Raw genomic sequence first — 27,872 nt, 5'->3', positions numbered from 1 at the left:
TGTTTCATGCAACTGTCATTTTTTGTGTGTATGTTATCTATTCATGTAGTTCCTGGTTCATAATATGAAATGTAGTTGTTACAATGGATGGTGGTAAAAATAAATTTGAAAAACCAAGATATGGTGTCAGGGAAGGCTGCTGTGAGGAAGACATTGTGCTGATAACCAAGGTGGAAACAAGCTTGGGCTTCCTCCAGGACAGGGGGAAGGCTGGCTTGGTTGAAGCATGGAAAGCAGGAATGCAGTCCTGAATGTGGTCAGCTCTGCAGAGGAGGTGGGACTGAATCCCAATGAGCCTTGAAAAGAAATTGGGATTTTTATTTTTTTAAGTTCAATTATTTATTTTGAGGGGTGGGGGAGGGGCAGAGAGAATCCAAGTGCTGTCAGCGCAGAGCCCTACTGTGTGTGTGTGTGTGTGTGTGTGCGCGCGCGCGCGCGCGCGCCCGCGAGCGCTCCAAACCGTGAGACCATGACCTGAGCCAAAACCAAGAGTCCAGCGTTTAACGGACTGAGCCACCCAGACGCCCGCCACACTTCGACCCCACCCCACCCCCAATTTGGATTTTTCTGGAAGCCAAGTTGCAAGGTTTAAGAAAAGAAGTGATTTTAAGGTTACTGCGCAGAGTGTGGACTTTAAAGGGCTTAGTCTGGAAGCAGGAAGACCAGATCTGTTGGAACTCATGTTCATTGCCTGGTTTTAGGATCCAGCTCAAACCTCACCTGTTTTTAGAAGCCTGCCTGATTTCCTCAGGGATACTCAGTCTCTTTTTCCTAAATTCACCATGTTCCCTTAGACAGGTAGACCATTTATGCCTCTTTTCTTCCAGTAGACTGAGTTTCTGGAGGGTCCCCTGGGTGGCTTCCAGCCCTGCGCTGCCACCATCTCTCTTCCGGGGAGGAAGTGGGATATAGAAGCGTCTTTGAAGCGTCTGTCAGCACAGGCCGTCCTTCCAAGCTGTTAGGGGGCTCCCTGGGGAATGTATGTTTGACTTTCTATTCCTGGTAATATAAGTTCAAATGTTTATGGACGTTTGCTGCTGGGATGAAAGCATTTCTATTCATGCTGCTAGAACCTGAGGCTTTTTTTTTTTTTTAAACCGAGAGCCCACAGCAAAAACTTGGTTACTTGGCTGGGGAAAGGAATGCAGTCTGAGGAGCGAGATGAAACCTGGCCGCAGGCACCCCTGGCCGGAGCGGGAGAGCAGAGCCCTGGGCCTCCTGGGCTGGGGTCGGGGGTCAGGCCTGTAGCGCCAGGAGGAGAGCGCAGGGCGGCGGGGCTGCGGCCGGGGGTTCGCAGGCCAGGACCCAAGTTTCGGGAGAGACAGGGCGAGGCCAGGAGGCGCCCAGCCGAGCCCACCCAGACGAGGCCCGGCGGGGCCCTCCGTGAGCCGGGCTCCGGGCACCGCGCCGCCGCCGGCTCGCCCCAGACATTCCGTTTCTGCCGCCGGAATGCGCGCACCGGCTCCCGCGGGCCCCGGGCGCCGCGCCCGTCCGCTCCGCCAGTGCTCCCGCGGCCGGGCAGGCGCGGTGGGCGGGGCCGCGGGGGTGGCGGGGTGGGCGGGGCCGTGCGGTGGGCGGGGCGCGGGGCGGCGGGACCTTTAAATTGGCCGCCTCGGCGCTGGGCTCAGGCCGGCGGCTGCAGAAGCGAGCGAGCTCTCGACGTCAGGCACCTGCAGGAGTGCGAAGCCCGCCATGCCGCGCCACCTCCCGGGACTGCTCCTGCTGCTCTGGCCGCTGCTGCTGCTGCTGCCGCCGCCGACCCCCGCCGCCCCCGGCCCCCTGGCCCGCCCCGGTTCGCGGAGGCTGGGGCTGCGCGGCCCAGCGGGCAGCCCCGGGCGCCGCCCTGCTCCCGCTGCCCGCACCGGCGCGCCCTATTCCGGGGCCGGCCAGCCCGGCGGGGCCCGCGGCGCAGGTACGGGGGCGGCAGTGGGACCCCGGCTCGGGAGAGACGCGAGCGGGCACGAGGGAGGGACAGCCGGCGGAAGAGAGGGAGGGAAGGAGGAGGTACAGGCGGGAAGGATGAGCGGTAAGGGAAGCGGAGCATCCACCTGGAGGAGCCCCGTGCAGCCGCCGAGTGTTGCGTCCATCCGAGCCTGGGCCAGACTGAGACGCGGGGCAAACAGTCCCGTTCCCTGATGAATCCTGTGGGCGAAACAGGTCCAGAGAGGGGAAGGGAGATGCCCAAAGTCACTCATAGTGGGGACTAGAATTTGGGTCACCTGAAGCTCAAAGTCCAGCCACTTCCCTCTGAAATTTGGGCCTGGAGGATGGAGCAGCGCGGGAACGCCAGCCGCCTCTCAGCTTCCTGGTGCCAACCCCTCCCTCTCAGAACAAACCCTGAGATTCTGCCTTTAGTTCTCTGGAAATCACTTCATCGGTAGCCCCGCATCAGTGTGTGTGACCCTTCCTCCCCTGGCCACAGCCTTCAGGCTGTCACGGTTCAGTCTAGCATCTGGACCAGAATTCAAACTGGAATTCCCAGGGGGTGGAGGTGGGGCCTGAGGTGGGGCGGGGGTGTGAGTCCCAGAAGGAAACCTGAAGGGCCCCCTGGATGGCCCCAGACCTGCCTTGTAACCATCCTGGTCTCCACTCTTCTGCCCATGACCAGGTGTTCTGCTTGAACTGACTGGGTCCCAATCCCAACATTTACTTACTTAGATCCTCAAACACAGGACACTGGGTCTTTGGTGAACAATCCCATTTCCCTATTTGGTCAGTAGCTGGTTCCTCTGGCAGAGGTTCTGAGAAGAGCAGAGCTGGAAGATCATCTAACACAACCCCTAAAAGCTTAAACTGCGGTTTATCAAGCGGCAGAACAAATCAGTGTCAGAGCCCAGAATAAAACTCCTCTGGGCTCCAGAATCCTACACAAGGGTCTTTCCACTGCTACAGTCTACCAACCTCTTAAAAATGGTTCACATACTACTTTATCTTCATCAACAAAATGTCCAGTTTCAGTCTTGCTGAAGAGAGGGTGCACCAAACCATTTTCTGGGGCTCCAGTCTCATTCATCCAGTGACGCTTCATGCCTTAGGTTGATTTGTTTTGTCTCTCCCCTTCTGCACCTTTTTGGATAATGCTGAGAAAGAACAAAAAGGATTCATTCCTGCATCAGCCCCAATGGGCTGGATTTGAAATGGTGACAGCATTACAGCCAGAGAGTACCAGGGTTTACAGGGTTAACTTCAGCTCAGCGGGTAGCCTGCTGGTTACTCCTGGATGGGAGGAGGGCAGGGAAGCCTTTCTTCTAAAAGGTAACCTTGCCTCTTGGTCCCGACCCACCTCCCTTGGGGATGGGACTGGGTGCCGAGGGATTCCCCATGGGGTGTTCACGCTCCCCCAAAGCAGCAGTGGTCCTGCATTACTTGGAATCCAAACTGATCTTGAATGCTAAACCTTTATTTATTTATTTTTTAAATTTTAAATGTTTTATTTATTTTTGAGAGAGAGATAGAGACAGCGTGAGCAGGGGAGGGTCAGAGAGAGAGGGAGTTACAGAATCCGAAGACAGGCTCCAGGCTCTGAGCTAGCTGTCAGCACAGAGTCCTACATGGAGCTTGAACCCTTGAACCGGAGCTTGAACCCTTGAACCGTGAGATCATGACCTGAACCAAAGTCGGATGCTTAACAGACTGAGCCACCCAGGTGCCCTGCTAAACCTTTAATAAACATCACATTTCACCCTTTTCCAAATTCCCTTCTTTTTGACTAGAAATTGCTATGCTTTGCTATAGACTTTTATTTCTAGCAGGGCTGTCCGAAGTCAGCAAAATTGGAAGTATGGAAATCTTTTAAGAAATTCAGATTCTCACTTTCTTGGTTTCTGAGAATCAAAGTGCTGCTATCTGTCTAATAAAGGGAAGTGAGATTCAAAAACAGTGATATTGCAGAGGGCGTTCAATCAGGAAGTAACCAGATGTTCACAGAATTTCTTGCCATGGAAGTTGAGCCCCCATATTCGTTTTCTATTGCTACTGTAACAAATTAGCACAAACTTAGTGACTTAAAAACAGCACCCATGTATTAAGTAAGAGTTCTGTAGATCAGAAGTCTAACATTAGTCTCAAAGGGCTAAAATTGTGTCAGCAGGGTTGTTTCCCTTTGGGGAAGATCTAGGGGAGACTGTTTCCTTGCCTGGTTCAGCATGTAGAGGCTGTCTTCGCTCCTTGACTCATGGCCTTTTCCCTATTTTCAAAGCCACCAAAGGCAGGTTGAGTCCTTCTCATATCTCATTACTATGTCCTCTCCTGCCTTTCTTCCACTTTTAGGGATCTCTGTAATTACATCAGATCCACCCCAATAATCCAGGATGAACTCCCCTTCTCAAGGTCATTAACTTAATCACATCAGCAAAGTTTTTTTTCCCAGATAAAGTAACATATTTACACGTTCCAGGGATTGGGGCATGGACATCTTTTGGGGGAGAGAACATGATTTTGTCCACCACACCCCTCTGATACAGGATTACATGTGAGAAGGAAGGAATCATGCATATTTACTGTAAGAATACAACCTTGACATTAGTAAGGACACTATTTGGATGTGTGTGAAATCATCCTCAAATATGGGCTCACCTTGTATTTATCCTTTTACTCCAGTTATGCAAAAATACCTATATCTATGTCCAGGAAGGATTTTCAATATGATTCATCTTCCTTGCTCCTGATGCATGGTAATCAAGGGATGAAATGAAATTCTGGAGGCTATTTTTTTTTTTTAAAGACCTAATTCCTTTTGACTTAACTAAATACATGACATACAGCATATTTCAGGATGGTGATTCAAAGACAACAAGCAGGATGTTTACTAGGTACATGAGATAATGTGGATTTTTTTGTGGTGGAAAATATTGCCTCAGAGCAAGGAAGCCATACAGTGAAAAGCCCCTTTAGGCTGGGAATCAGGGAACTTGGACTCCAGTCCATGATCTGGTGTTTTCTGGCTCCTCCACCTCTCTGAACTTCAGGTTTCTCACCTGTAAAATGGGTATAAAAACAAGATTTGCACCTCTGAAGGTTGTTTATAGGGTTATTGTGTTGGTACCCTGTGATCTCTAAAATGTTATTGAAAGTAAGGTATGGTTTATTTTCTTAATTGAATACCTCCAGGAAGCTGGATAAAACCAAGAGGCTCATTTTAAGTTTTTAGAAGAAAACTATATAGAGGCGTCATTCCTGATGCAGATCAGGCTTTTTCTGTCACAAACTGTCTTGCCTAGGAGTTTGTTTTGAATCCATCTTTTTCCCCTTGGTCACTGTAAATTGCCTTCTTACAGTAGCATTGCCTTCCAGCCCCCTGTTCAGAAGGGAGAGAACCCTGGTTGGTGCTTTATGCTCAAGCATCAGTTGCATTTCCATTTAGGACTTGACGTGTATGATGAGTGGTGTGTGTGTGTGTGTGTGTGAAGAAGGAGGGATGATTTGAAAAAGATGTTTAATACCTGGCTTTTCTCTCAGCCAGTCCTGACTTTATGACTTCATTTTGATGGCTGGGAGAGGGAGGAGTGTAGAACGATATTGGGGGAGAAGGAGAAGACAGCAGATGGAAACAAAGATTTGCGGTGTTACTGCAACTTGCTTGGAACTTTTGAGTAGGAAAGATTCAAGCTTCTTTGCTTCTGTAGCTTAATACATGGGAGGCCCTCAAGAAAGCAGCTGGTGGGTGAAAAAAGTGAAAGGGGGTGGCCATGAGAGGTTGGTGGGGGCAGAGGGTACACACCAGTGGCCGCCTCTGCTTCTGAAAAACCAAATACACGCACAGAGATGGAAGCACAGCAGATATGGGTCAGGTTGAGTTGTCATTCTTCTTCCCACTTTTGAGGATCTCAGGCTTGTGAGGCCCCAGAGTTCACTAAACCTGATGAATGATGAGAAGAAGGGGGCATTTAGGGCTACCCTGGGGCAGTTTTTCCTTGGCAGTGGAGTAGGAGAAGGAAACCTCCAGAAAAGCAGCAGTGTGCTTGCCTCGAACTGCACCATTCCCTGAGTTGTCTGCGAAGCCTGGGCAAGGCAACGTGCAGGTAGGCTGTCCTGAGTTCACCTTTCACACCATTCAGGGACACTGTCCCATTGGCTCACGGCCAAGATGCCCAAGAAAGATCTGGAATCCATTCATTCCGGGGAGTCAAGAGGAATCTTGGGAGCAAAACTTGATGCAGAGGGATGAGGTTCTCAGTGAAATTTTGGGGTTCAGCCAGCCTGTAGGGGAGATATTTGGAGAAGCTTCATCCCTCAATGTGAATTCTCAGTAGGGAATTTGGAAGGCCTTGGAGTTTTTCACATCTAAAGCGGGGATGGTCTTGGGGGAAGACAGCAGACAGTGGGGTCTTTAACCCCAGGGCTCTCTGGGTGTGCAGATGACCCCATTGCTGATTGGGATCAGATCATTATTTCACCATGCCTGTTTTCCCACACTCTTCTTTGCAGGTGTTTGCAAGAGCAAGCCCTTGGACTTGGTATTTATCATCGATAGTTCTCGCAGTGTGCGGCCCCTGGAGTTCACCAAGGTGAAAACCTTTGTCTCCCAGATAATTGACACTCTGGACATTGGGGCAGAGGACACACGGGTGGCGGTGGTGAACTATGCTAGCACCGTGAAGATTGAGTTCCATCTCCAGACCCACTCAGATAAGCAGTCGCTGAAGCGGGCCGTGGCCCGGATCACACCCTTGTCTACAGGCACCATGTCAGGCCTGGCTATCCAGACAGCGATGGATGAGGCCTTCACGGTGGAGGCCGGAGCTCGAGGGCCCACGTCCAACATCCCTAAGGTGGCCATCATTGTGACAGATGGGAGGCCTCAGGACCAGGTGAATGAGGTGGCCGCCCGAGCCCGGGCGTCTGGTATTGAGCTCTATGCCGTGGGCGTGGACCGGGCAGACATGGAGTCCCTCAAGATGATGGCCAGTGAGCCCCTAGATGAGCACGTTTTCTACGTGGAGACCTACGGGGTTATCGAGAAACTTTCCTCTAGATTCCAGGAGACCTTTTGCGGTAAGTCTGCTTCCAATGAGAAAGGATGTTATATTCAGACATTGTGTATCCAAAGAAAGAAAAGATTTATTCTTTTTTTTTTTTTGGGGGGGTGGAAACTTTATGGAAAACTGAAATATAAGCAGTGCTTTTCTTGTGTGTGTGTGTGTGTGTGTGTGTGTGTGTGTTTTAAACCAACGTAAATACACTTTGTTGGTTTAGGAATATAGAGTTGCTTTATATATAACTTGGTTTGCTCATAAAATCTTCATGTTTGCATTAGAAATGTGAAGGTCTGGAAATATCCAGGATAAATGATCCTGCTGTTCCCTGATGGGGTCAGAGAAAAAGAAAAAGAAAAAACTCAAGATGCCTCTTTTCTCCCCTCTGCCCACAACTCCATTTTCCCTAGGCATTTTCTTTAGCTTTACCATCGCTGGATGTCACAGAACTCTGCCTGTTTTCCTGCAGAAGACAGGGAGCAGCATCTGTCTGTCTGCCCATGGAAGGATCAGCGGGCCTGCTTTCCAGTGTAGCTGGCAGTCAGTGTTCTGCTTATTCCCTAGATGCACTAGTTCTCAGATTCTGCTCTTCCTCTGATGGTTCTTCGTGGAGGGAAGGGATTAGGAACGAAGGAGGTTGGGATTTCAGCTCACTTGTGAGGTAGCAAGAAGCAGATTTAAAAAAAATCATTGTTATTGTCCTTCTGTCTTTTTCCCTTTAGGATGGAGTTTGAATATGAGTATGTTAATTAAAATTTTTTTGAGAAGGAGACAGAGATGGAGACAGAGACAGTGTGAGCAGGGGAGGGGCAGAGAGAAATGGAGACACAGAATCCAAAGCAGACTCCAGGCTCCAAGCTCTCAGCACAGAGCCTGACCTGGGGCTCAAACTCACGAAATACGAGATCCTGACCTGAGCTGAAGTTGGATGCTCAACCGACTGAGCTACCCAGGTGCCCCTGGGCGTGCTAATTTAGTTGGAATTTTTAGCATGAATCAGTCAAATCCATGAATATGAATCTATTTAAGGCTAGGCTTTATTTTTAGTCACTGATCAGAGTTATGAATGTGTGAGACTCATACTTTTTAGGTTTCTTTCTAACTATATGTCTGTCTATCTATCTATCAATCAATCAATCATCTTTCTATCTATATTCATGCTTAATTTTGGTAAATCATTTAGATATATTATTCTTTCAAAGCCCTCCGTGCAGTTATCCAAACAGGTATGGGCAAAGTTTTAGTTTAAGTGAATTTTATTATTTTTATTTTTTTAGTTTTAGTTTTATAATTTATTTTGAGAGAGAGAGCGAGTGCACATGTGTGTGTGTGTGTGTGCACGCGCGCGCCTGCGCATGAACAAGGGAGGGGGAGAGAGAGAGAGGGAGAGAGAGAATCTCAAGTAGACTCTGTGCTGTCAGGGCAGAGCCCCACATGGGGCTCAGTCTCAAAAACCATGAGATCATGACCTGAGCCAAAATCAAGAGTTGGATGTTTAACCAACTAGGTGCATTTAAAACGTAGTTAACCTTTTGCTATGGTGTCCCTAGTTCAGGTGAATTTTAAGATGTAGTTACCTTTTGCTATGTAATCTATTCCCCATCTCTTTATTCGATGTGCATTAATTAATCACTGATGATATGAAGATAAAAATATTCCTTCCCTACTATTAAGCAGTAGTTTAGGGGTGGTGATGAGACAAACAAATGAATCAATAATTACAATTGCAAATTTCAAGAAGTCTTTACATTGAAATTAATGTGGAGCTCAGCAATCACCAGTTTGTCAGCAAACAGGAGATGAAGTCTTGGTCTGGAGCAAAGTTTGGCCTCATCTCAACCAGACCTGGCCAGTGGCCCCTTGTCTTTCCTGTCCCAAGACACTGGGCCTCTACAAGCTGTCCTTGGCTTTGGTGGCATCCACTTCACATTCATTGGTTTCTCAAAAGAACATGGCTTTCTTTCTCCCAGGAAAACCCCCTGTGTTTGTGGGTGAGAGCTTTTCCATAAAGACGCTAGTCTGTTGCAGAGTTGGGTCTCACAGCTAGCACCTGGGGTTGGGTTTGAAGGCCATAAAGTAGCAAGTGGTGAGTGGCAATCTTTTCCTTCTGGTACAAAAGGCCTGCTTGTTCTGGGGGAAAAAATCTCCTCTCTATGGAAAAAAGACTGAGGGGCAGCTTGTTGTAGTCAACGGGTTGGAAAGATCATTCCATGAAAGGGCCCTTCTTGGGCAAATGTTAGCCTTGACCTGTTGCCAAAGCAGTCGAGGCTGGGTTACCTGCCCAGGGATGCCAGCCTCCTCCAACAGTCCTCCTTGGTTTCTCAGAAATGACTAAATCCATAGATTCTTCTTCAAAGCATGTCACTAGGGAAAATAAATCCAGTAATATATAAACAACTCCAGGAGCGAAAAGATGGGTATGCAGTTTAGCTAACGTAATCTGATTTATTCTGGTCTTCCTTTTCTTTTCACCTGCTTGCATCGAGCGTGTGAGTTTATTCTCCTTGCAGATATTAGAGGGTCTGAAATTTCATACGTAAGCATCTGGGCTCAAGTGCCATGCTGCACATTCAGAAGGCAGTTACAGGCATTACCTTCCACCGTTTGCGTGTTCAAATGTGTCTTGACGCCCAAGAGAGTGAGTTCCGGGGCCGGAGGGATGCCTGCCTATGGCTTCTGTTTTGACACAGATGATAGATCCCTTGGAAACCAGAGGCTGTAACAGGCCAGCTAGCTCACAGACCTTCAAGAAGTATACTGCATTTCTCCCCATGTCTTGCAATTGGGAAGTAAAAGTCTTTTTCCTCAACAGGTGGATAAATCGAAGACTTGACCCATGTAAGTGCTTGGCTTCAGCTCCCAATTCAAAATTTCCTTTCTCTTTGAGAAAGTTGACAACAAAATCTATGATTTTAAATTCATAACATTATTAGTTGAAAAGCGGCATTTCCAATGAGCCAGAGGCTAAAAACAAATAGCCAGTTTTTATAGTGAGCTATAATTGAAAAGGAACCCAGAGAGTGATGTCTCTCTGACATGGAAGAGAGTTATTTGGAATGTTTCTTACATGTTAATACTGACTATTGTAAACTTCCTGTGCACAGCTCTGGACCCGTGTGCGCTTGGCACACACCAGTGCCAGCACGTGTGTATCAGTGATGGGGAAGGCAGACACCACTGTGAGTGTAGCCAAGGATATTCCCTGAACGCCGATATGAAGACATGTTCAGGTGAGGCTTGCTCAGGGGATGGTGTCTAACTGTGACCTACCTGGGGACCTACTGTCTAGTGTTTGGACTGGCCTTCTGCTTTTCTCTTGACTGACTTTTGGTTGGCTTACTGTTGCTTATCTGTGTTTTTCCTCCAAAATTGTTGGAGTAAAGTTAGGTAATACATAAATCGGCTTATTTGTAATACTTATTATTAGTTTTAGAGAAAAGGGTTAGTAGAGAAATGGGTTAGGAAGGAAGGGGGCCAACACTTTTGGTACTTTTGAGGATTTGGAACTTTTCCTGGATTTTACTTAATTAAATACAAGCTGCCCCTTCACCCCTGCGACCAAAGCTGCTCATTGAATTTAGACATAGAAGAAAGTTTGGAGAGGTTCTCACTCATTTGGTGTCTGAATACTCAAATATAGTCAATAAAGATGAGAATTAGGTCTATTTTTTTTTAAATCCTAGAAAAAATGTTTTGAGAGGAAGGAAACTTAGAGATTATTTAATTCAACATACTAATTTTATTGCTGATGAAATTGAGACACAACAGAGGAAGAAGACTTACCCATGTCGTAGGGTCTGTTAGTGAAGAGCTAACACAGGACATCAGTTCCCAGCCTTCTGTCCGGTAGTCTTCCTGTTGTGCTAAGCTGCCTCGTTTCAGTGGCAGCATGTGTGTGTGTGTGTGTGTGTGTGTGTGTGTGTGTGTGTGTGTGTGGTGGCTCATAATTAATTTACCATGTTTTCTGTGTGTTTACATTTGTCCCGATCATCTTTTGATAGCTATTGATAAGTGTGCTCTTAACACTCATGGATGTGAACACATCTGTGTGAATGACAGAACTGGCTCTTATCACTGTGAGTGCTATGAAGGTTATACCTTGAATGAAGACAAGAAGACATGTTCAGGTAAGTGGGGAGGAGGGTTTACTTTGCTACCTCCCTATCTATATGCCTTCTCAGCTGGTGTTGGATGGGTAGGTCATGCTGACAAGGCAGTTGGCAGATTTTTCTCTCTTGGGCTTTTCCCTTTTCTGAGTCTTATTAGATAAGTCAGAATGACAGCATGTACGTATCATGGCCCACATGCGTGAGTGTGTTGTTCATTTCCATCTCTGTACCCAGCCCTATCAGTGCTTTCCTACTAAACTAAAGACAGTTTAGTAGGTTAAAATCAAAGAACACTATTATTACCTACCATGGGGTAAACAGTTACTTCATAGTGGAGAAACCTGGCAGGCACCACTTGAACCGGTGGTCAGAGTGAACACCTCCAGTAATAACCCGCGGTGACATCATGCATCTCCCGACATGATGTCCTGAGGGCATCATAGTACTCCTGTTGTATTCTTGCTAAACATCCAGAATCATGAGGAAATTTCAAACAAACCTAAATTTGGAGACATTTTACGAAGTAATTTTCCACGGCTTCTCAGAGGTGTCAAGGTCATGAAAGACAAAGACTGAGGAAATGCCCCAGATAGGAAGGGACTAAGAACATGTGACAATGAAATGCAATATGGGTCCTCAATTGGATCCTGGACCAGAAAAAGGACATTAGTGGTGGAACAAATGGTAAAATTTGAATGAGGCCTGCAGATTAGTTAATAGTATTGGGTCAGCATTAATTTCCCCGTTTAGATGATTGTACTATGGTTTTGTGGGATGCTAACATTTGGGGAGATGGGCGAAGTACAGGAATTTTTGTACTATTTTTGGAACTTTTTCATATGCCTTGCAATAATTTCAAAGTGAAAAGTTTAAAGATAAAAAGCAGTTGAAAAGTATCTTGTCTGTGTAGAGAAAAGTGCACTGAGTGACAGTTTGGATCTTGAGTTCTGATGCTGTCCTGAGTCAGTTGATTTCTTTTGGATTCAGCTTCCTCACTTATTACTTTTTTTAATGTTTATTTATTTTTGAGAGAGAGACAGAGTGTGAGCAGGAGAGAGAGGGAGACACAGAATCTGAAGCAGGCTCCGGGCTCTGAGCTCTCAGCACAGAGCCTGATGTGGGGCTTGAACCCATGAACTGTGAGATCATGACCCGAGCTGAAGTTGGATGCTTAACTGACTGGGCCATCCAGGTGCCCCTCAGCTTCCTCACTTATAACAGGAGAGGGCTGAATTACAGTTTCTTTAGACTCAAATTTGATGTTTTTGTGAACTAGTGTAATTAGCCGCATAATTGCTGGTACCCCTCTGATTCAACGTAAATACAATAAGCCCCAAAGGAACGCTTTAGAAAGTATTTATGAGATACTTAGATTATAAAAACTCAGTCTTGATGATTTTGAAAAGTAGTTGGGGAAAGATGAAGAATAAGCACTGTGTGTGTAGGATTTTGTTAAACTCATCTTACTTCCATAAGCCAATAGTACAGATGGCTGTGGAAGCTTTCTAAATGGTTTGCCTTATATATTTCTAGCTGCAAGTGAGAGGATTCCTATGTGTGGATAATAGAAGCCTTTTCTACTTTTCATTTCTCTTCTCCTGGACTTTTGTTTGGCAGCTCAAGATCAATGTGCTTTTGGTACACATGGCTGTCAGCACGTTTGTGTGAATGACAGAGATGGGTCCTATCACTGTGAATGCTACGAAGGCTACACTCTGAATGCAGATAATAAAACGTGTTCCGGTAAGATCCAGTGAACAAATTCTTCCATCATTGTCTCTTTATATGATAGTGAAACCAACTTGCAATTCACAGAGTGAGAGATTCTCAAAGACCGTTTAAAGAATCGGACTTTAGACCTTCTACTGTACTTACAGACTGAGGCACACATTGCTCAGACAGCAGTGAGCTCACTTGATTTTGCAAATATAGCTCACTTCAGAAATGGGTAGGGAGTGGGGGAGATGAGAAAAGCTAATTGAATGTAGGGTCCTTATCCAGGAAAATTTTATAGCTCTGTACACCGGGGACTTGTAAAGCAAATGGTAACTTTAGAGGAAGTCAGTTGGACAGTAACTATTTGGTGTGATAGGCTGAACTGATCTTTTTCCAATTAAAACTTGGCCAGGAACTTTTCTGTAGCGTTAATCTTAAAGCTGGATTATTTTAGTAAAGGAGACTTTGTCAATGACTAAATTAGACCCACACAGATCTTCCAGTAAGTTTGAGGTAAGTTGTTCCCTGACAGTTTCTAGATGATCAGTCTTCAGTGAATCTGAGCCTTATGACTTGGCCAGTCCTCATTAATTTGATTTAAACTCACTGGCAGAACAGGTTGGCATTTATAATGTAAAAACACTTTCTAAGAGAAATTCATGCCTCTCAAGGTGGTGTTTAATTTCGGCATATTCAAACTTTTTAAAAAGATTATTATGTATATGTTCCTGTCCCTTGAGGAGAGATATTATGTGACCTTTTTAAGAGAGAATAAGGGAAATGGCAAATCATCAATTCCTTTAAAAAAAAAAAAAGAGGGGTGCCTGGGTGGCTGAGCTGGTTAAGCATTCAACTTCAGCTCAGGTCATAATTTCATTGCTCGTGAGTTTGAGGTCCGTGTCAGGCTGTCTGCTGTCAGCACGGAGCCTGCTTCAGATCTTCTGTCCCCTTCTCTCTGCCACTCTCCTTCTGGTCCTCTTCCTCTCTCTCTCAAAATAAATAAATAAACTTAAAAATAATTTAAAAAAGAGGGATGCCTTGGTGGCTCAGCCAGTTAAGTGTCTGATTCTTGATCTCAGCTCAGGTCTTGATCTCAGGGTCATGAGTTCAAGCCCCATGTTGGGCTCTACATTGGGCATCCAGCCTACTTAAAAAAAAAAAACAAAAAAAAACAAAAAAACAAAAAAACAGAAATAAAGAGTACCGAGCACCTATTTTTCCAGGACCGTGCAAAGTGCTGTGAGGATGTAAAGAAGCATACTTTCTTTCTCTGAGCAATTTATAGGCTGGGTGCAAAGAGAACCAATACTTTGAGAAAGTGGAGACTAGCCAGGGAGAGGGACACACAGTAACCGAGGGCTGTGGATACTGGGGAGGCAGGCTGCCTGGAGAAGGGCATGGAGTGGGTAGGGCAGGAGGTGAGCCTTGAGGATGGTGAAGGTTTAGACAGAGGACTGGAGAGCCAGATGGCCAAGGGGAGTGGCTTCTGTTGGCTTGCTGGGTAGGGTGGAGAGGCCCCAGGGCTGTACTCTCAAACTGGTTACAAATATCCCACTTGATACTTTAAGCCAAGAGGAACACTGAAGACCTTGAAAAAGGAAACTAAAACAAATGTATATTTAAACTAACAGATATTATGGAATAAAGTGGAACATTTTATTTAAAAAAAAAATCAAAGAGAATGTTCAGTTAAGACAGACTACTCCAGGCAATACTCCATCACAATCTCCATCATTCTTCAGTGCCTACTATATGCTGTACATGGTTCTAGGCATTTGCTGTGAGCAACTTTATGAGGAAACCGAGGCACAGACAGGTTGAATAACTTGGTCATGGTCACTCAGCTGGTGGGCAGCAGAGTGAGGAGTTGAACCCAGGCACTTGCTCTGGTGGTTACACATGCTCTCAAACACCAGGCCAAACTGTTTCATGGTTGCACAGGTAGCACAGGGTAGCAAAGGCAGGTAGAATAGCAAGGTCAGATCGTGGAAAGTTAGCATTTATATATTTTAAAGTAATGATGGATGCTGTTCTAAAGCTGGGGTGCATAACATGGGTCACATCCCCTCTAATGGCCTGCTTTCCCCTGCTGGGCGGTAGCAAGGCTTGTAGATTAAATGTGGAGGCCAGTTCAGGGGCTGGGGGTGGAAGCATGGCCCATTGTCAGTAGAGCAGCTGGTGGTGTGGGATAAGGGGGAAAATGAAACATTCTGTTATTTGGCATTTTGCTAGACAAATCTGAAGTAATGAAGGGGAATATCAAAGTTGGAAAGATGCTCTATGAATAAATTATGTAGAGATTTGCATTTCACTCAAACCTCTTTTATATAAGATTTTTAAAAATGTTTATTTATTTTTGAGGGGTAGGGGAGGAGCAGAGAGAAAGGGAGGGAGACACAGAATCTGAAGCAGGCTCCAGACTCTGAGCTGTCAACACAGAGCCTGATCTGGGGCTCGAACTGATGAACAGAGAGATCATGACCTGAGCCAAAGTTGGACGCTTAACCGAGTAAACCACCCAGACGCCCCAAAGCTCTTTTATAGGCAACAGTGAGCCATGGAAGTTTCCTGAGTGTGGAGGGATACTTAAGAGTTAGAGGGGTACAAACCAATTAGTTTGGTCCCCTGTGGTGGTGGACGAAACACCTGTGTTTCCATGGAAGATTTTCTGGGTTTATTAAGGGAAACCTGCTGTTTTTATTTGTCCCCAGGGCAGTCTGGACATGGGACCAGACAAGCATAGCATTTTTGTCTGCTCTCCACTCAAATCTGGGCAAACCGTCTACCTCCTTGTAATATATTTACGTGACAGATAATAAATGCTTCACTATCCAAACATACACATCTCCTTACCATTATCTCTTTGTGGACATGTACATATGTGTGCAGGCTGGGGTTTTCTCTCCCACTTTGTATGCTCTTTTTTTTTTTTTTTAATGTTTATGTATTTTTGTAGAGAGAGGGAGAGAGAGAGAGAGGGAGAGAGAGAAAGCCAGGGAGGGGCAGAGAGAGAGGGAGAGAGATATCCCAAGCAGACTCCACACTGTCTGTGCTGAGCCTGACGTGGGGGTTAAAATTACAAGCTGTGAGATCATGACCTGAGCTGAAACTAAGAGCCAGACACTCAACTGACTGAGCCACCCAGGTGTCCCTTTCCCACTTTGTACACTGTTAAGGGCAGGCCCTTGGTCAACACAGCATCTAATTTAGCTCCATGCACGAGTGGGTTGCTAATACATTATTTTTGGTGATGATGAAGATGATCCACGTGTGGCTTGAGATGTTGGAGGCATCTGTGGTCATGAGAAAAAGCCGAAGGTAAGGTCTGGGCTATAATCAAAGTCAGTGCAGTCCCAGTACTATAGGCAGGAAAGAACGAGAAGGCACCCCCCAGATATCTGCAAGACATGTAAAGCCAAAGTGGGGAGCCAGGAAAAGGCGAGGCTGGAGGGATGTGAGATGTAGAAAAGGAAAACGGGCTTTCTCCTGAAAAGTGGGAGATGCTTTGCTGACGACTGAAGGGTTCATCCTCTGCGTCTGTTGCCACCAGACCGAAGCTTTTCTCGCCCAGGAATCTGCCTTTGGTTTCCTACTGTAACTCGGGAATATTTTCTTTCCTGCCGCACTCGTGGGCAGTTCTCAGCAAGTGTGCTCTGGGCTCTCACGGCTGCCAGCACATCTGTGTGGATGACGGGGCGGTGGCCTATCACTGCGAGTGTTATGCTGGCTACACCTTGAATGAAGACAGGAAGACGTGCTCAGGTAAAGACTGCCCCTTGGAGCCTTTGTTGTTTGGAAGAGAATCTCCTGGGAGGAAGCCTTCCTCTCCAAGTCTGAAGCACAGTGCTGAGTGTCCCTCCCGGTCCCAATCCTCCAGTGTCCCCCAGCTGCCTTCAGAAGGAAACCATTCTCCCCACCGCCCTTCTTCCCTCCTGGGTCCTTCCTCTCTCTGCTTTTCGTTCTAATCAAAGTCACTTCCTGAGTTGGGGTTTCTGTTGTGGTGGTGGTAAGACACATAACACACAATTTCACATTTTAAACATTTTTAAGATGTTTTAAAAGTATAGTTAAGTGGTGCTAAGTGCATTCCTGTTGTGCACCGTCTCCCACTCCATCGGTAGTGCTTTATCATCCCAGAGTGAAGCTCTGTGCCATTCCCCTCTCTCCCTGCCCCTGGCGACCTCTCTTCTTCACGGTCACTCCCTTCATCCCCAGATTCACTCCTTTCCACGTCCTGTGCTCCACCACGTGGATATTCTGGAAACGTGCTCTGCCCCCCATGTCCACCCTTTGCTGGGATCCCCTTCCCTCGCTGCTTTTGCTTGTCAAAATCCAACAACCACATCCTGGCCAACATTTGGTTTTGTTGCATTAAATTTTTGCCAGTCTAGTTGATGCAAAAAAGTATCTCCCTGCGGTCTTTATTTTTTTCATTTCCTGGTTACTAGAGAGGTTAAGAACCTCTTCCTGTGTTTATTGGTCATTTCAGTTTTTTCCTGGGAGATGTTATTTATGCCCTTAGTTTTCTATCTGGTTATTTGTATTTTTCTTACTGACTCAAAGGAACTCTTCACGTCTCTGGATATAAATGTTGTTTTATGTGTTGGAAATATCTTCTAGACTGTGTTTATGTTTTTACTGAAGGAGGTCTCTGCAACCCTATTCATAATATTTTAATGTGTGCAGTAGCTTTATTAGGGTTTATTTTCAATATGCTTCATTACTTGCATAAGAATTCTCTACTTTGTGTGAATCTCATTTTGCAAAAGAGTGTTTGCTTCTTTAATTTCCAGGCCTTGTTTAATTTTACCCCCTCGACCAGAGTTCCCGGCTCCTCCCATTGAGCTCTGTCTTCTTTCAGTACAGGATGCCTTGTGCTGTGGTTACTTGTGTCTTCCTTCGTCCATTCGGTAAATAGAACACCTACTATGTTCTCGGCGCTAGGTATATAGTTGTGAACAAAATACATATGGTCTTCGATAACAGTAAAGGGGAAAAGACGAGGAAGTAACAGTTTATAAGTGAAATCAGAGCCATGGGTAAAGAACAGGGTCCTGAGACAGTGTGGGTTGGGGGAACCCCTGGATGAGGAAGTGACATCTGAGACCCGAGCATCGGCAATAGTTAGGTTGGGATTGAGTTGCTGGCGGATGGAGGGAGAGCAATGCCACCCAGGTCTGTGTGGTGGTGGCTTTGGTGGGAGAGGAGCCAGCGTGAGGGAAGCATGAGCAGCCAGTCAGCTGGGAGAGGGAGGCAGGGGCCCAGTCACGCTGATCTAGTGGGGTGAGGGAAAGGAGTTTATATTTTATTCTGTGGGAATTGGGAAGTCACTGGAGACTTTTAAGCAGCAGAGAGGCATGATTCTGTTTATATTTTCACAAGTCACCCTAGCTGCTGTGCGGATTGGAGGGGACGAAGAGCAGATGGCGCGACCAGTCGGAGGCTGTTGCAGTGGTCCCAGCTTGGGTGAGGGGGGTGACAGTGGTGACAGAAGCAAGCTGATTCCGGATACTTTTCGGAGGCAGAATATAAAGAGGAGCTGGGAAACAGGGCAGGCGAGGAACAGGATGATTTTCCTATCAGCCTTGAGCAGCTGGGAGGAGGAAGACGGAGGGTGAGGGTGAAGCAGATTTGGGAAGAAAAGCCAGAGTCTGGGACTTGTATGTTAATGCTCTTGCAGACTGTGAAGTCCAACCCCCGAGGGTAGTAGATGTCTGTATGCCTAGCATCTTCCACAGCCTCTGATGGTTACTTGGTAATTACTTCTTCATTTGAAGTATGGATGGATCAGCTTCTTGGGGAGGGTGAGGATAGTAGGGAGCAGCTTACTTCTAGAATCGAATATGTCATGATGCTGTCACCCTATCCAGGTGTTTAGTCCTCAGAAAAATCAGTCTTGGGCATTTTTTTTCTTCTCCTGGAAGATGGGGATTCCTGTATAGTTTATGATGGGTTAGGTCCTGATCTCATTTGTTAAGCAATTCACTTATTTTCTCAGCAAGTATTTGTGGAGCTACTCATGTATCTAGTACGCTATCAGGTCCTGAGGAAGGAACACGAGACAAATCAATGCTTTGTAGTTTGCAGTATATAAGTCTTGTACTTCTTTTGTTAAATTTTTTCCTAAAGATTTTATTCTTTTTGATGCCATTGTGAATGGATCCATCTCTCAACTTTCAACTGTGCTACATCCCAGTTTTAAATTTTCTGTGGAGTGTTTTAGTTAGAATACCCCACTGAGCCCCTGCCCTCATAGAGCTTATAGTCTATCAGGCAAGATAAGAAAAGTATTCTAAGTGCCAACTATATGCTTTGTACAGGGATGATGGGCATACACTTAATTTCAGTAGATACTTTCTGGCTGACTGACTGATTTGGGCTGGCTATCCCTAAAAGTCAGCAGGATTTGGACAGGTAGGTAGATTATATTTCATCAAGTGAATTTATGGCCCTCTTACCCTTCAATATCCTCTCTTTGTAGAATGTGGGAGAAAATGTGGGAGCAAAGGACCACTCTCTGTCCTCAGGCCATGATACTACTCAAACGGAAGACTGTATATCAGTCTTTAGACCTGGGAAGTTATTCTTACTTCTATTAGGCAACTTTAAGGGCTATGATAGTGACTAGGAATAGCTGTGTCACTGTATTTCAGAAGGAACTAGGAGTTAGCATTATTGTTCTCCCAGGTTCTTTGCTTAAATGTTGATACAAACCTGAATTTTTTAGTTCCAAAGTATTTATGGGTAAGAACTAGAACTCTCAATTCAGACCATTCAATAGAATAATAGTCTGTATAGGAAATCAGGAATTACCTAGTTTTAATCCTTGAATATTTTGGCCACACAAAGAAAAAACGGTTTTCCTCATTTTCATTTCTTAATAAGGACACAGTATCATAATAAGATTATCTTAGCTCTGTATTTTTGGCTTCTGCCTACATCAACTTTTTAAAATTTTACTTCCTATCAGAGAAAGTTTCTAACAATCACAAAAGTATAGAGAATATAACGAACTCTCATGTAACGAACACCCAGCTTTGGCAACTGTAAGCACTTCCCAAAATCTAATATCTTCTGTGACATTAGCTTTCCAAAGTATTTTCTCTTTCTGTGTGCTTACACTCTTTTACCTCCTGGAAAACGCATTTTGGTAAGTCTTAAAAATGGAAGTATTGAATTATAGATTTCCTGACTTGCTATGATTTCTAATTAGCTGTAATATTTTGTAACTGTCATCAATAGCCATTCAAGAAGCACGGAGACTCATCTCCACAGAAGATGTCTGTGGATGTGAAGCCACTCTGGCATTCCAGGATAAGGTCAACTCATATCTGCAGAGACTGAACGCCAAACATATCCTTTCTGGAAGGTTTTCTGCTTCTGCTTTAAGCCAACCTAGGTAGTACAACTGAGCCAAACATTTTAGGACATTCCACAGGATAAGAGCCCTATTCATTACATTTTAAGATGAGCAATAGTAATACAGTGTTTATTTTTTTAGAGTTCTTTTAAAATATTTTAATAGACTGTTTTGCCCAGTTAGTATTTACATGTTAAAAGCTGACTATTTGTTTCTCTAGTGCTTTTCCAGTAGTATATGCTAATTGAGTTCTTATTAACAGATGGAGCTATTATGCTAGGATTCCTTAATATGGCTTTTTTAGTTCAGAATCTGTGCATGTGTGGAATGAGTTAGCTGACTAGTGAGGTGATAGCTCAGATAGCACATTGGCTAGTCAAGTGGTCAAAAGCAGATTTCAAAAGGTAACATGGTACCATCTAAGAAACTGAAAATTAGTTCTTTATCCAAAGGAGTAACTCAGGAAAACTACTTTTTCTTAGACAGCTCAAGTTAACAACAATGTCCCTAGGGATGTTAGAAGAATGGTATTGTGATAAGGACATGAGGGAGAGGGGTGCACAGAAAGTTTTACAAAAATCCATTCGCAAATACTTAAGTTGACCTGCCGAAAATGCTACAGGGGGTCAGTTGGCATTCTCTGTTCCCATTTCTCACTTCACATTGCTGTTCTCCTAACTTTATAAGGAAGGCATATCTCTTACCCAGGCTCACTCTTCTAAGGTGAATTTCCTGGAAAAGTAAAATCTCCAGAGAGCCAAAGGTTTTTAAATCAAGGCTCATAAACACCACTCCCCTAATTTATTCCGAGATACTTTTCCAATCAAAGTTTGCCTTTCATTTTTCATTTTTCGTAATTTTATGTCAATTTTTCTAATTTATTTGTTGTTTGATTAATTATGTGCTCATATAAGTTGTAATGATTACTCCAGAGGATTAAAAATACTGGGGGCCTTATGGGCAAAGAAAATTAATTTAAAGGTAATTTCAATATCAATGAGTATGTGCTTGTTGTTTAAGTTACTTCAAAGAAGTGTTAATAGTGATCAAGAAAAGATTTCCAAGGTTCAAAGTAGAATAAGGTTCTGTGGAGAAAGTAGAAAGTAAATACAAAGTCAAGGAAATACAAATTCCTGTATTTTAAATATTTTATTTTAGAAGAAATGATAGTAGGTATCCAGTATGGTATTAATATTATGTAGGAGATTTGGAAGACTAATTTAGAATTTATTTAAAAAATCAGTATTAAATATGGCAGAAATTGCACATATTTTGTAACTAAAATTTATGATGAAAATTTTCATCTAATTTAAATATGCATAAGGCACCATTTATTTGTCAAAATTATTTTTGGGGACGGGAGCAAAAATGTTTGAAGAAAACTGCTCTGTATCATCTCTTAAGACCAATGCTTTCTAACATGCCTCTAAAGAACACAACTTCTGAGTTTTAGGTTAAATTAGATTTTGCTGAGAAAATAATTTCACTTTTTCTTATTTACAGTAGAATGTAGTTATTCTCGTTTATCCTGTATTGAAGTGTTCAAAAGTGTGTTTATGTTTTCTGATGTTTAAAAATATAAGGCATTGGCCTTAACAACTAGGCACTTGATGACATTTTAGAGAAGCTGCAAGCAAATGAATCTGGACAAATACATCGTTAAATTCCTCAAATTTTTCACCTGGAAATAGGGACAGCTTGGTGTGTTTAATACTTTTGCATACTTCAGTGTTCCTGCTAGTAATTTGCCATTGCAAGTGCTTGAATGTTACTGGATAAATAGCATGAGGATCTTCTAGAGAATCAGTATCATTTTTTAAAGGAGATAAACGTTCACATCTTTTAGAGCAAAATTTAGTGTCTCTAAGCTATGACTGTGAAATGATTGGTAGGAAATAGAATGAAAAGTTTAATATTTCTTTATTTACCAATTGAGCCATTTAATTTTTAAATGTTTATATTAGTAAGATAACCATACTTACAATGGGAACTTTTGACCTATTTTCCCTTGATAATATTTATAGTATAAACCAGACTTATTACGCAGAGTGTAAACTGTATGGAGTATTTACACATAAAAAAGTTCACATAATTAAACTGAGGTGAATATAATTTAGCACTGTTTAACACTCTGTTTTCTGATCTTTTTTCACAAGAGTATTATTGAAGCTGTGATCAGGGCATTGTAATACACATATCTAAAAATAGATCAAGTGGACATTACATGAAACATTATAAGAAACATGTAACTAAAGATTTTAGTTTTGAATTAAAAGTGTTATAACTTTCCACCAAGGACAAAACAATCCTACATTATCTTTACCGTTTTACTTTAGGATCCAATCAATAAAACTATGTACTTATAAATATCACTCTAACAAGTAACATAACTAATGTTGCTTTTTTAAATATTAGTGATAAGCCTAACTTTACTTACATATCTGATATATGTATTTTTTTCAGCTTGAAAGCTTATAGTTTTTAGAGAAAATTGTCCTTTAAATTGTGTACTACTCAACTTTTTTTTTGTTTGTATTGTCTTTAGTATAATAAAAAGTTACTATCTTTATATATTATTGTCATGACTTTTTCTGGTGACCCGTATCAATTTTGTCTATTAACATATTTCCTTAAACTGAATTAACAATTATTTTGAATATACAACCATTTCTTATCAAAGGACACAATGTTGTAACTCTTCCTATAATTTAATCTCATAACTTTTAAGGTTAAAAATCTAAGTTTAGGTTAAATAGGCTTTAACTGAGAAAGTTATGGGAGAGGGAATAAAACAAAATTATTGAAATTTGAATAAAATAATGAAGGTACATTAACATGAACACCTGAGAATTAAGTATAACCTACAGATGTAAGCCCAAAATCAGTCAAAAATCTAAAACAGAAACTTAAAAGGTAGAAATGAAAGATAAATACATCAAGGCAGTATATATTATATGAAACATAGTTATTTCTCAACATTTTTGAAAGGAGATGACTTAGAGCAGTATTATTTTCCAAACTTATTTCAACACAGAATCCATAATATCTATTAATATATCATAGAGAAATGGTGCTATATAAGGAATAAATGAGAAGTCATGTGCAAACACTAGGGAAAGTATTTAAAGAGATGATTTTTCTTTTTTTAAAAAAATTTTAAATGTTTTTATTTATTTCTGAGAGAGAGAGACAGCATGAACAGGAGAGGGTGAGAGACAGAGGGAGATATAGAATCTGAAGCAGGCTCCAGGCTCTGAGCTGTCAGCACAGAGCCAGACGCAGGGCTCAAACCCACGAACCATGAGATCATGATCTGAGCCGAAGTCGGACACTTAACCGACTGAGCCACCCAGGCGTCCCGAGAGATGATTTTTCAAGAGTGTGACCATCAACAACTACTTTCAACTAATCATCTCTTAAACTTGACCAGTTGACTGGACTCCCCTGGTTTAGAAGGTTCTGATTTGTTTCATGAGGCCAGTATAGGGAGCTTGCGCACAGATGCCAACGTATCTTCAGAATTTAGCTTGTCGCTGAAAAAACAGATACACACATTTGAAAGCAAATATACTATCTGAATGGGATGGGGACTAAGTTTGGAAAGAACTTCTCAGGGAGACCTGATTAGTACATTTGGCTAGGCACAATTGGCCGAGAGGATAGGAAGATCAGGGGATGTATAAAAAAGCCTTGGAGACAGAATGCATATGGACTTGCTTAGAATGGGGGCACTGTAGTAGTCATTTCAGTATCCAAGGAAAATCTAATTTTAGCTGGGATTTAGATTGGATAGGCAAGACACTAGCACCACTGTCAATTCTTGAATGTGCTGGGTGAGGCAACAGACTCCCTTCAAAGGATCTGAACATTATTTGCCTGAAATTGGGCAAGAGTAGTTGGGGAAATTAGCTGCTGCATAAGGTACATTCTAGATTATATAACTCAACAGCAGTGGCCGCAGAATATGGTAAAAGGGAAAATCGGAAATAAATTTTAAAAATGGGTTAGACTAAGTAATTTCATGGGAGTTTCTAGCCTGTGCCCAAATTGCTGTGCTTTGTAACCCTCCCAAGCATTCAAAAAGGACACGGGAGAATTGAAGAAAGAATTAAGGTAGAAAAAGAAGAGAATACAGTACAGTCGATCTCAGGCCAGAGATCAAACACCAACCTTAATTATTCAAAAACACAAGGCTATGCTCGAATGGCAATTATAGGCCGCAGTGGCCCAAAGCTCATACATATTCCCTTACATGTACCATTGGGTTGCAGTAACAGTTTAAATAAACTGTTAAAAAGTTCTAAAACAGAATAAACACAATCTCCTACCCCGAAATTGCGCCAGAGGGTTCTCCAATCCCCAAAGGCCTAAGGGAAGGGTTACAGACACCAAAAACGCACGTTGGCGCTTTCTTTGGGCTGACGGCGCCAGCCCACCAAACACAGTAAGTGACTTTCCACAATGCTGGGACTTTGGGGCTTACAAAGTACCCAATCACTGTGACCTCAGGAGCCCTTAGTTCTGAGCTGATTTTAACACCCCAGGCAAGTTCCACTGCGACCTTCTGAGGTTTGGCCTGTCTTCCGAGCCGGTCGTAAAAAAGACAGCTGAGGTGGTGGCAGGGCGCTGAGGGTCACCGACCTGGCCCCCAGGCGTACAGCAAAATGACCCAGAAACAAAGCAACCGGCCCCAACCACAAGCTCCGTCCCGCGACCGCAGCTCCTCCAAAACCCCGACGTCCGCGCAGGCGCAAGAGGCCCGGCGGTGCGCCGCCGCCGCCGGAAGTGTCCCTCAGCGCCCCGGATGCGCCTGGGCGGCGGCGGTTGCCAGGGCGACAGGCGCCACCAAGAGCTGCTGATCCTCGCGACTGGAGACTTAGAAAAAGGTTTCCTTTGGCGGGCCTGGACGGCTGCGTTCGTCCTCTCGGGGTTCCCAGGATGTTCTTTTACCTGAGCAAGAAAGTGAGTTTTCCCGCTGGCGTCCTAGCCCCTCCTCCGTTCTCGCGTCCTGTAGGCGAATCCCGCATCCTGTCCCGCATCCTTCGCCTTCCCGCCTCCCACCGCCCTGCCTCGTCCAGCATCGTACCCCCTCCTGCGGGGTCCCGAATCCCGGATGATTCTCGGCGGAGCCAACAGCCCTCTCGCACGACTCTCTCCCATTCCTGCCCCTGCTGAGTTTTTTTGGGGACCCCAGCAGGACAGATCACTGCGTGCCCCCGTCTCGTTCCTTCTCCACCTGTTGATCCAGGTGACCTAGATTCATTGGATTGTCATGGGCTGGCGGGCGAGACAAAAGTAATAACCAAAGGGTATCCTAAGTGTTATGTGTGGAAAGGGAATATGGATCGATGGTATGGATTTATACCTGTCTTCCCGGCTTCCTTCCTTCCTTTAAAATTTCATCAGGTGACTCTCCCATTGGGTTCCTCTGCAGTCAGTGCTCTTCTCTCGTGTGCACTCCCCCCTCCCTTTCGAAAATGGTACGGGACCATTTTCCTAACAGTACGTTCTCTGGAAGGCTGACCGTTTTTTTCTTTCTGAGGGGATTTTCTTTAACCTTCATCTGTAACCCACCTTCCAACTCCTTCATGAAAAGCTGTGAGAATGCTTGCGGTTGATTTTCAGGTCGCCATTCCCAATAATGTCAAGCTGAAATGTGTATCTTGGAACAAAGACCAAGGATTCATAGCATGTGGCGGTGAAGATGGATTACTGAAAGTTTTGAAATTAGAGACACAGACAGGTAAATGAATGCAAGCCCAAATGTTTGAGCTGGATGGAAAATTGCGTAGTTATCATTTGTTTAGCGAGATTTGCTCTTGGCATTTGTCACTATGCAATTGTCATTCTTTTAAAATGAAAAACAAGCAAAACTCCAAACATTTAGTGCTGTTTTTATAGAGTATTTTATTTGCAGTAAAGTTCAGACAATAACGAATGTAAATATCAAATGACTTTTACCTGAGTTATTGATGGAAAATGAGAAAGAATGAAGAATGAAAACTAAGTCACTATATTGCCTTGTGCTAGGTCTGTTTATTTTGCTCTATTATTTAGAGTCTAATAAAAATGATGACAATTTGCATTTTAGGAAGGTCACAGAATCTCACATTTTGTCACATTTGCAGGCTGGTCTCATCCTTTCTGCTTATCAGATATGTTAATAATTATTCATCTGGTTCCCGAGGATAGAAAATGAGATTTTTGAAAACATTTGTGTTTATAAGTTTCTTGTGTTTACAGCTTGATTTCTCTTTTATTAGTCCTCTGGAATCCTAGCAAACAGTTTCACCTTTCCTTAGCATGCCTAGTGCTGTAGAATGGAGACCTAGCCAGTCCCCAGTCTAAATTGGAGATGGAGATAGGGAGATTGGAATTGAAACCTCAGCTCTGCCATACTGAATGACTTTTCAGCAAGTTGGTGCACGTCTTGGGCTTTAGTTCACTCTTCTGTAAGATAAAGGGCTGAACTAAATTACATTTTGGATTCAGAGGCTCTACACTTGACCCCTGGGGTCTCTGCAGTTGCTATTTCTGAGCCTGGACTCCCCCTCCTCGTTTCTCCAGAAAGCCTTTCTTGGCTCTCTCTTCCTCCAATCTAAATCAGTCTCCCTCTGTTACTACCTCTTCTTATGCCCTTACTTTCTCAACTTATGCCTTTACATATATGCATATATATTTACATATATGCATATATATATATATGGGTGAGGGTGTGTTTAATATCTGTCCCTTCAGTAGACTACAAGCTCTCTTAGGGGAGAGGCCTTAACTATTTTATCATTTTATATTCAGAAGCTTCCTCAGTGCATAGCACAATGTAGACATTCATTGAATGAATGAATGAATATAAGATTCTGCAAAATGTAGTAAAAACCAGTTTCCAAAGTCTTTGCTTTCTGAGCCCTCTTATGTTTTAGAGGTCTTATTCTATATGTCATAAATATTTCTGTTTTTGATCTTCTGGGAAGGAATAAGTAGTAATAATAATTGCTCGTATATTTCATTTACTGGGTAAACAATGTTTTTAAAATACATTTTGTCAGAATAATATCTCCACAAGGGAGTACATATTACTGTCCATGTTTCCATCATGAGAAAAATAGATCAGAATAGGCATACCTAAAAAAATTTTTTTTCTAAGATCATCCAGGAATAGTAACCCCTTTCAAAATAAGCAAGAAATGTTAAAGTCATATAATTTGTTACCTTAATGCATTTGCCATGATTTTTTTTCTAGATGATGCAAAACTGAGAGGTCTTGCAGCCCCTAGTAACCTTTCTATGAATCAGAACCTTGAAGGTCATAGTGGTGAGTCATGTAACTTTTAAAATCCTATTTGAATAGTCTTATCTTTAGACATTTGGAAACCATCTACTTATTGCAGAAATGATATCGTTTTTAACAATGATAATATTTAGAGTAATCATTTCTGTTAATTAGTTGAGTCTAGAGTCCTTCAACAACTTTTACATGATTAAACAACATCTTCAGTAAATTTAAAACAAAGTAGTTATTCTTTTGTATGCTAAAAATGCTGCTCTCTGTCTATGGACAGGATATAATCCTTTTTTAGAATCTGTCTCATGTTTCCAGATTAAAGTAGACTAAAAAGACATGACAACTGAATACACTCTATAATCCTAGATCTTGGAATGAGAAAAACAAGTATCTATAAAGGACAATATTTGGACAATTGATAAAATTTGAAT

General features: G+C 43.4%; 2 protein-coding genes across 2 annotated transcripts in view; both read left to right on the top strand.

Moving 5' to 3' along the window:
• The first annotated feature begins 1,648 nt into the window (after positions 1-1,648).
• MATN3 (matrilin 3) lies at positions 1,649-22,619 on the top strand. The gene is made up of 8 exons (XM_039220196.1): positions 1,649-1,912; positions 6,427-6,993; positions 10,079-10,204; positions 10,976-11,101; positions 12,701-12,826; positions 16,436-16,561; positions 20,042-20,152; positions 21,767-22,619. Exons 1-8 carry the CDS (start codon positions 1,693-1,695, stop codon positions 21,820-21,822), a joined length of 1,458 nt encoding a protein of 485 aa, XP_039076127.1. The 5' UTR covers positions 1,649-1,692; the 3' UTR covers positions 21,823-22,619.
• A 2,464-nt stretch (positions 22,620-25,083) lies between these two features.
• WDR35 (WD repeat domain 35) overlaps positions 25,084-27,872 on the top strand; it is a 38,441-nt gene continuing 35,652 nt past the window's right edge. Inside the window, exons 1-3 of the mRNA XM_039220198.1 lie at positions 25,084-25,121; positions 25,785-25,902; positions 27,400-27,471. Of these exons, the coding sequence (XP_039076129.1) occupies positions 25,098-25,121; positions 25,785-25,902; positions 27,400-27,471 (214 nt within the window). The 5' untranslated portion in view covers positions 25,084-25,097. The remainder of the gene's footprint in view (positions 25,122-25,784; positions 25,903-27,399; positions 27,472-27,872) is intronic.

This window comes from Hyaena hyaena, unplaced genomic scaffold (assembly GCF_003009895.1).
Source record: "Hyaena hyaena isolate Hyena2069 unplaced genomic scaffold, ASM300989v1 scaffold_874, whole genome shotgun sequence".
NCBI lineage: Eukaryota > Metazoa > Chordata > Mammalia > Carnivora > Hyaenidae > Hyaena > Hyaena hyaena.
The sequence above is the reverse complement of the archived record's forward strand: the minus strand, read 5'-3'. Positions and strand labels throughout refer to the sequence as shown.

Coding starts and splice junctions, on each gene's coding strand:
- MATN3 (XM_039220196.1), top strand. CDS start 1,693: ATGCCGCGCCACCTCCCGGGACTGCTCCTGCTGCTCTGGCCGCTGCTG. Junction 6,994..10,078: donor ATTCCAGGAGACCTTTTGCG/GTAAGTCTGCTT, acceptor TCCTGTGCACAG/CTCTGGACCCGTGTGCGCTT. Junction 16,562..20,041: donor AGACAGGAAGACGTGCTCAG/GTAAAGACTGCC, acceptor TGTCATCAATAG/CCATTCAAGAAGCACGGAGA.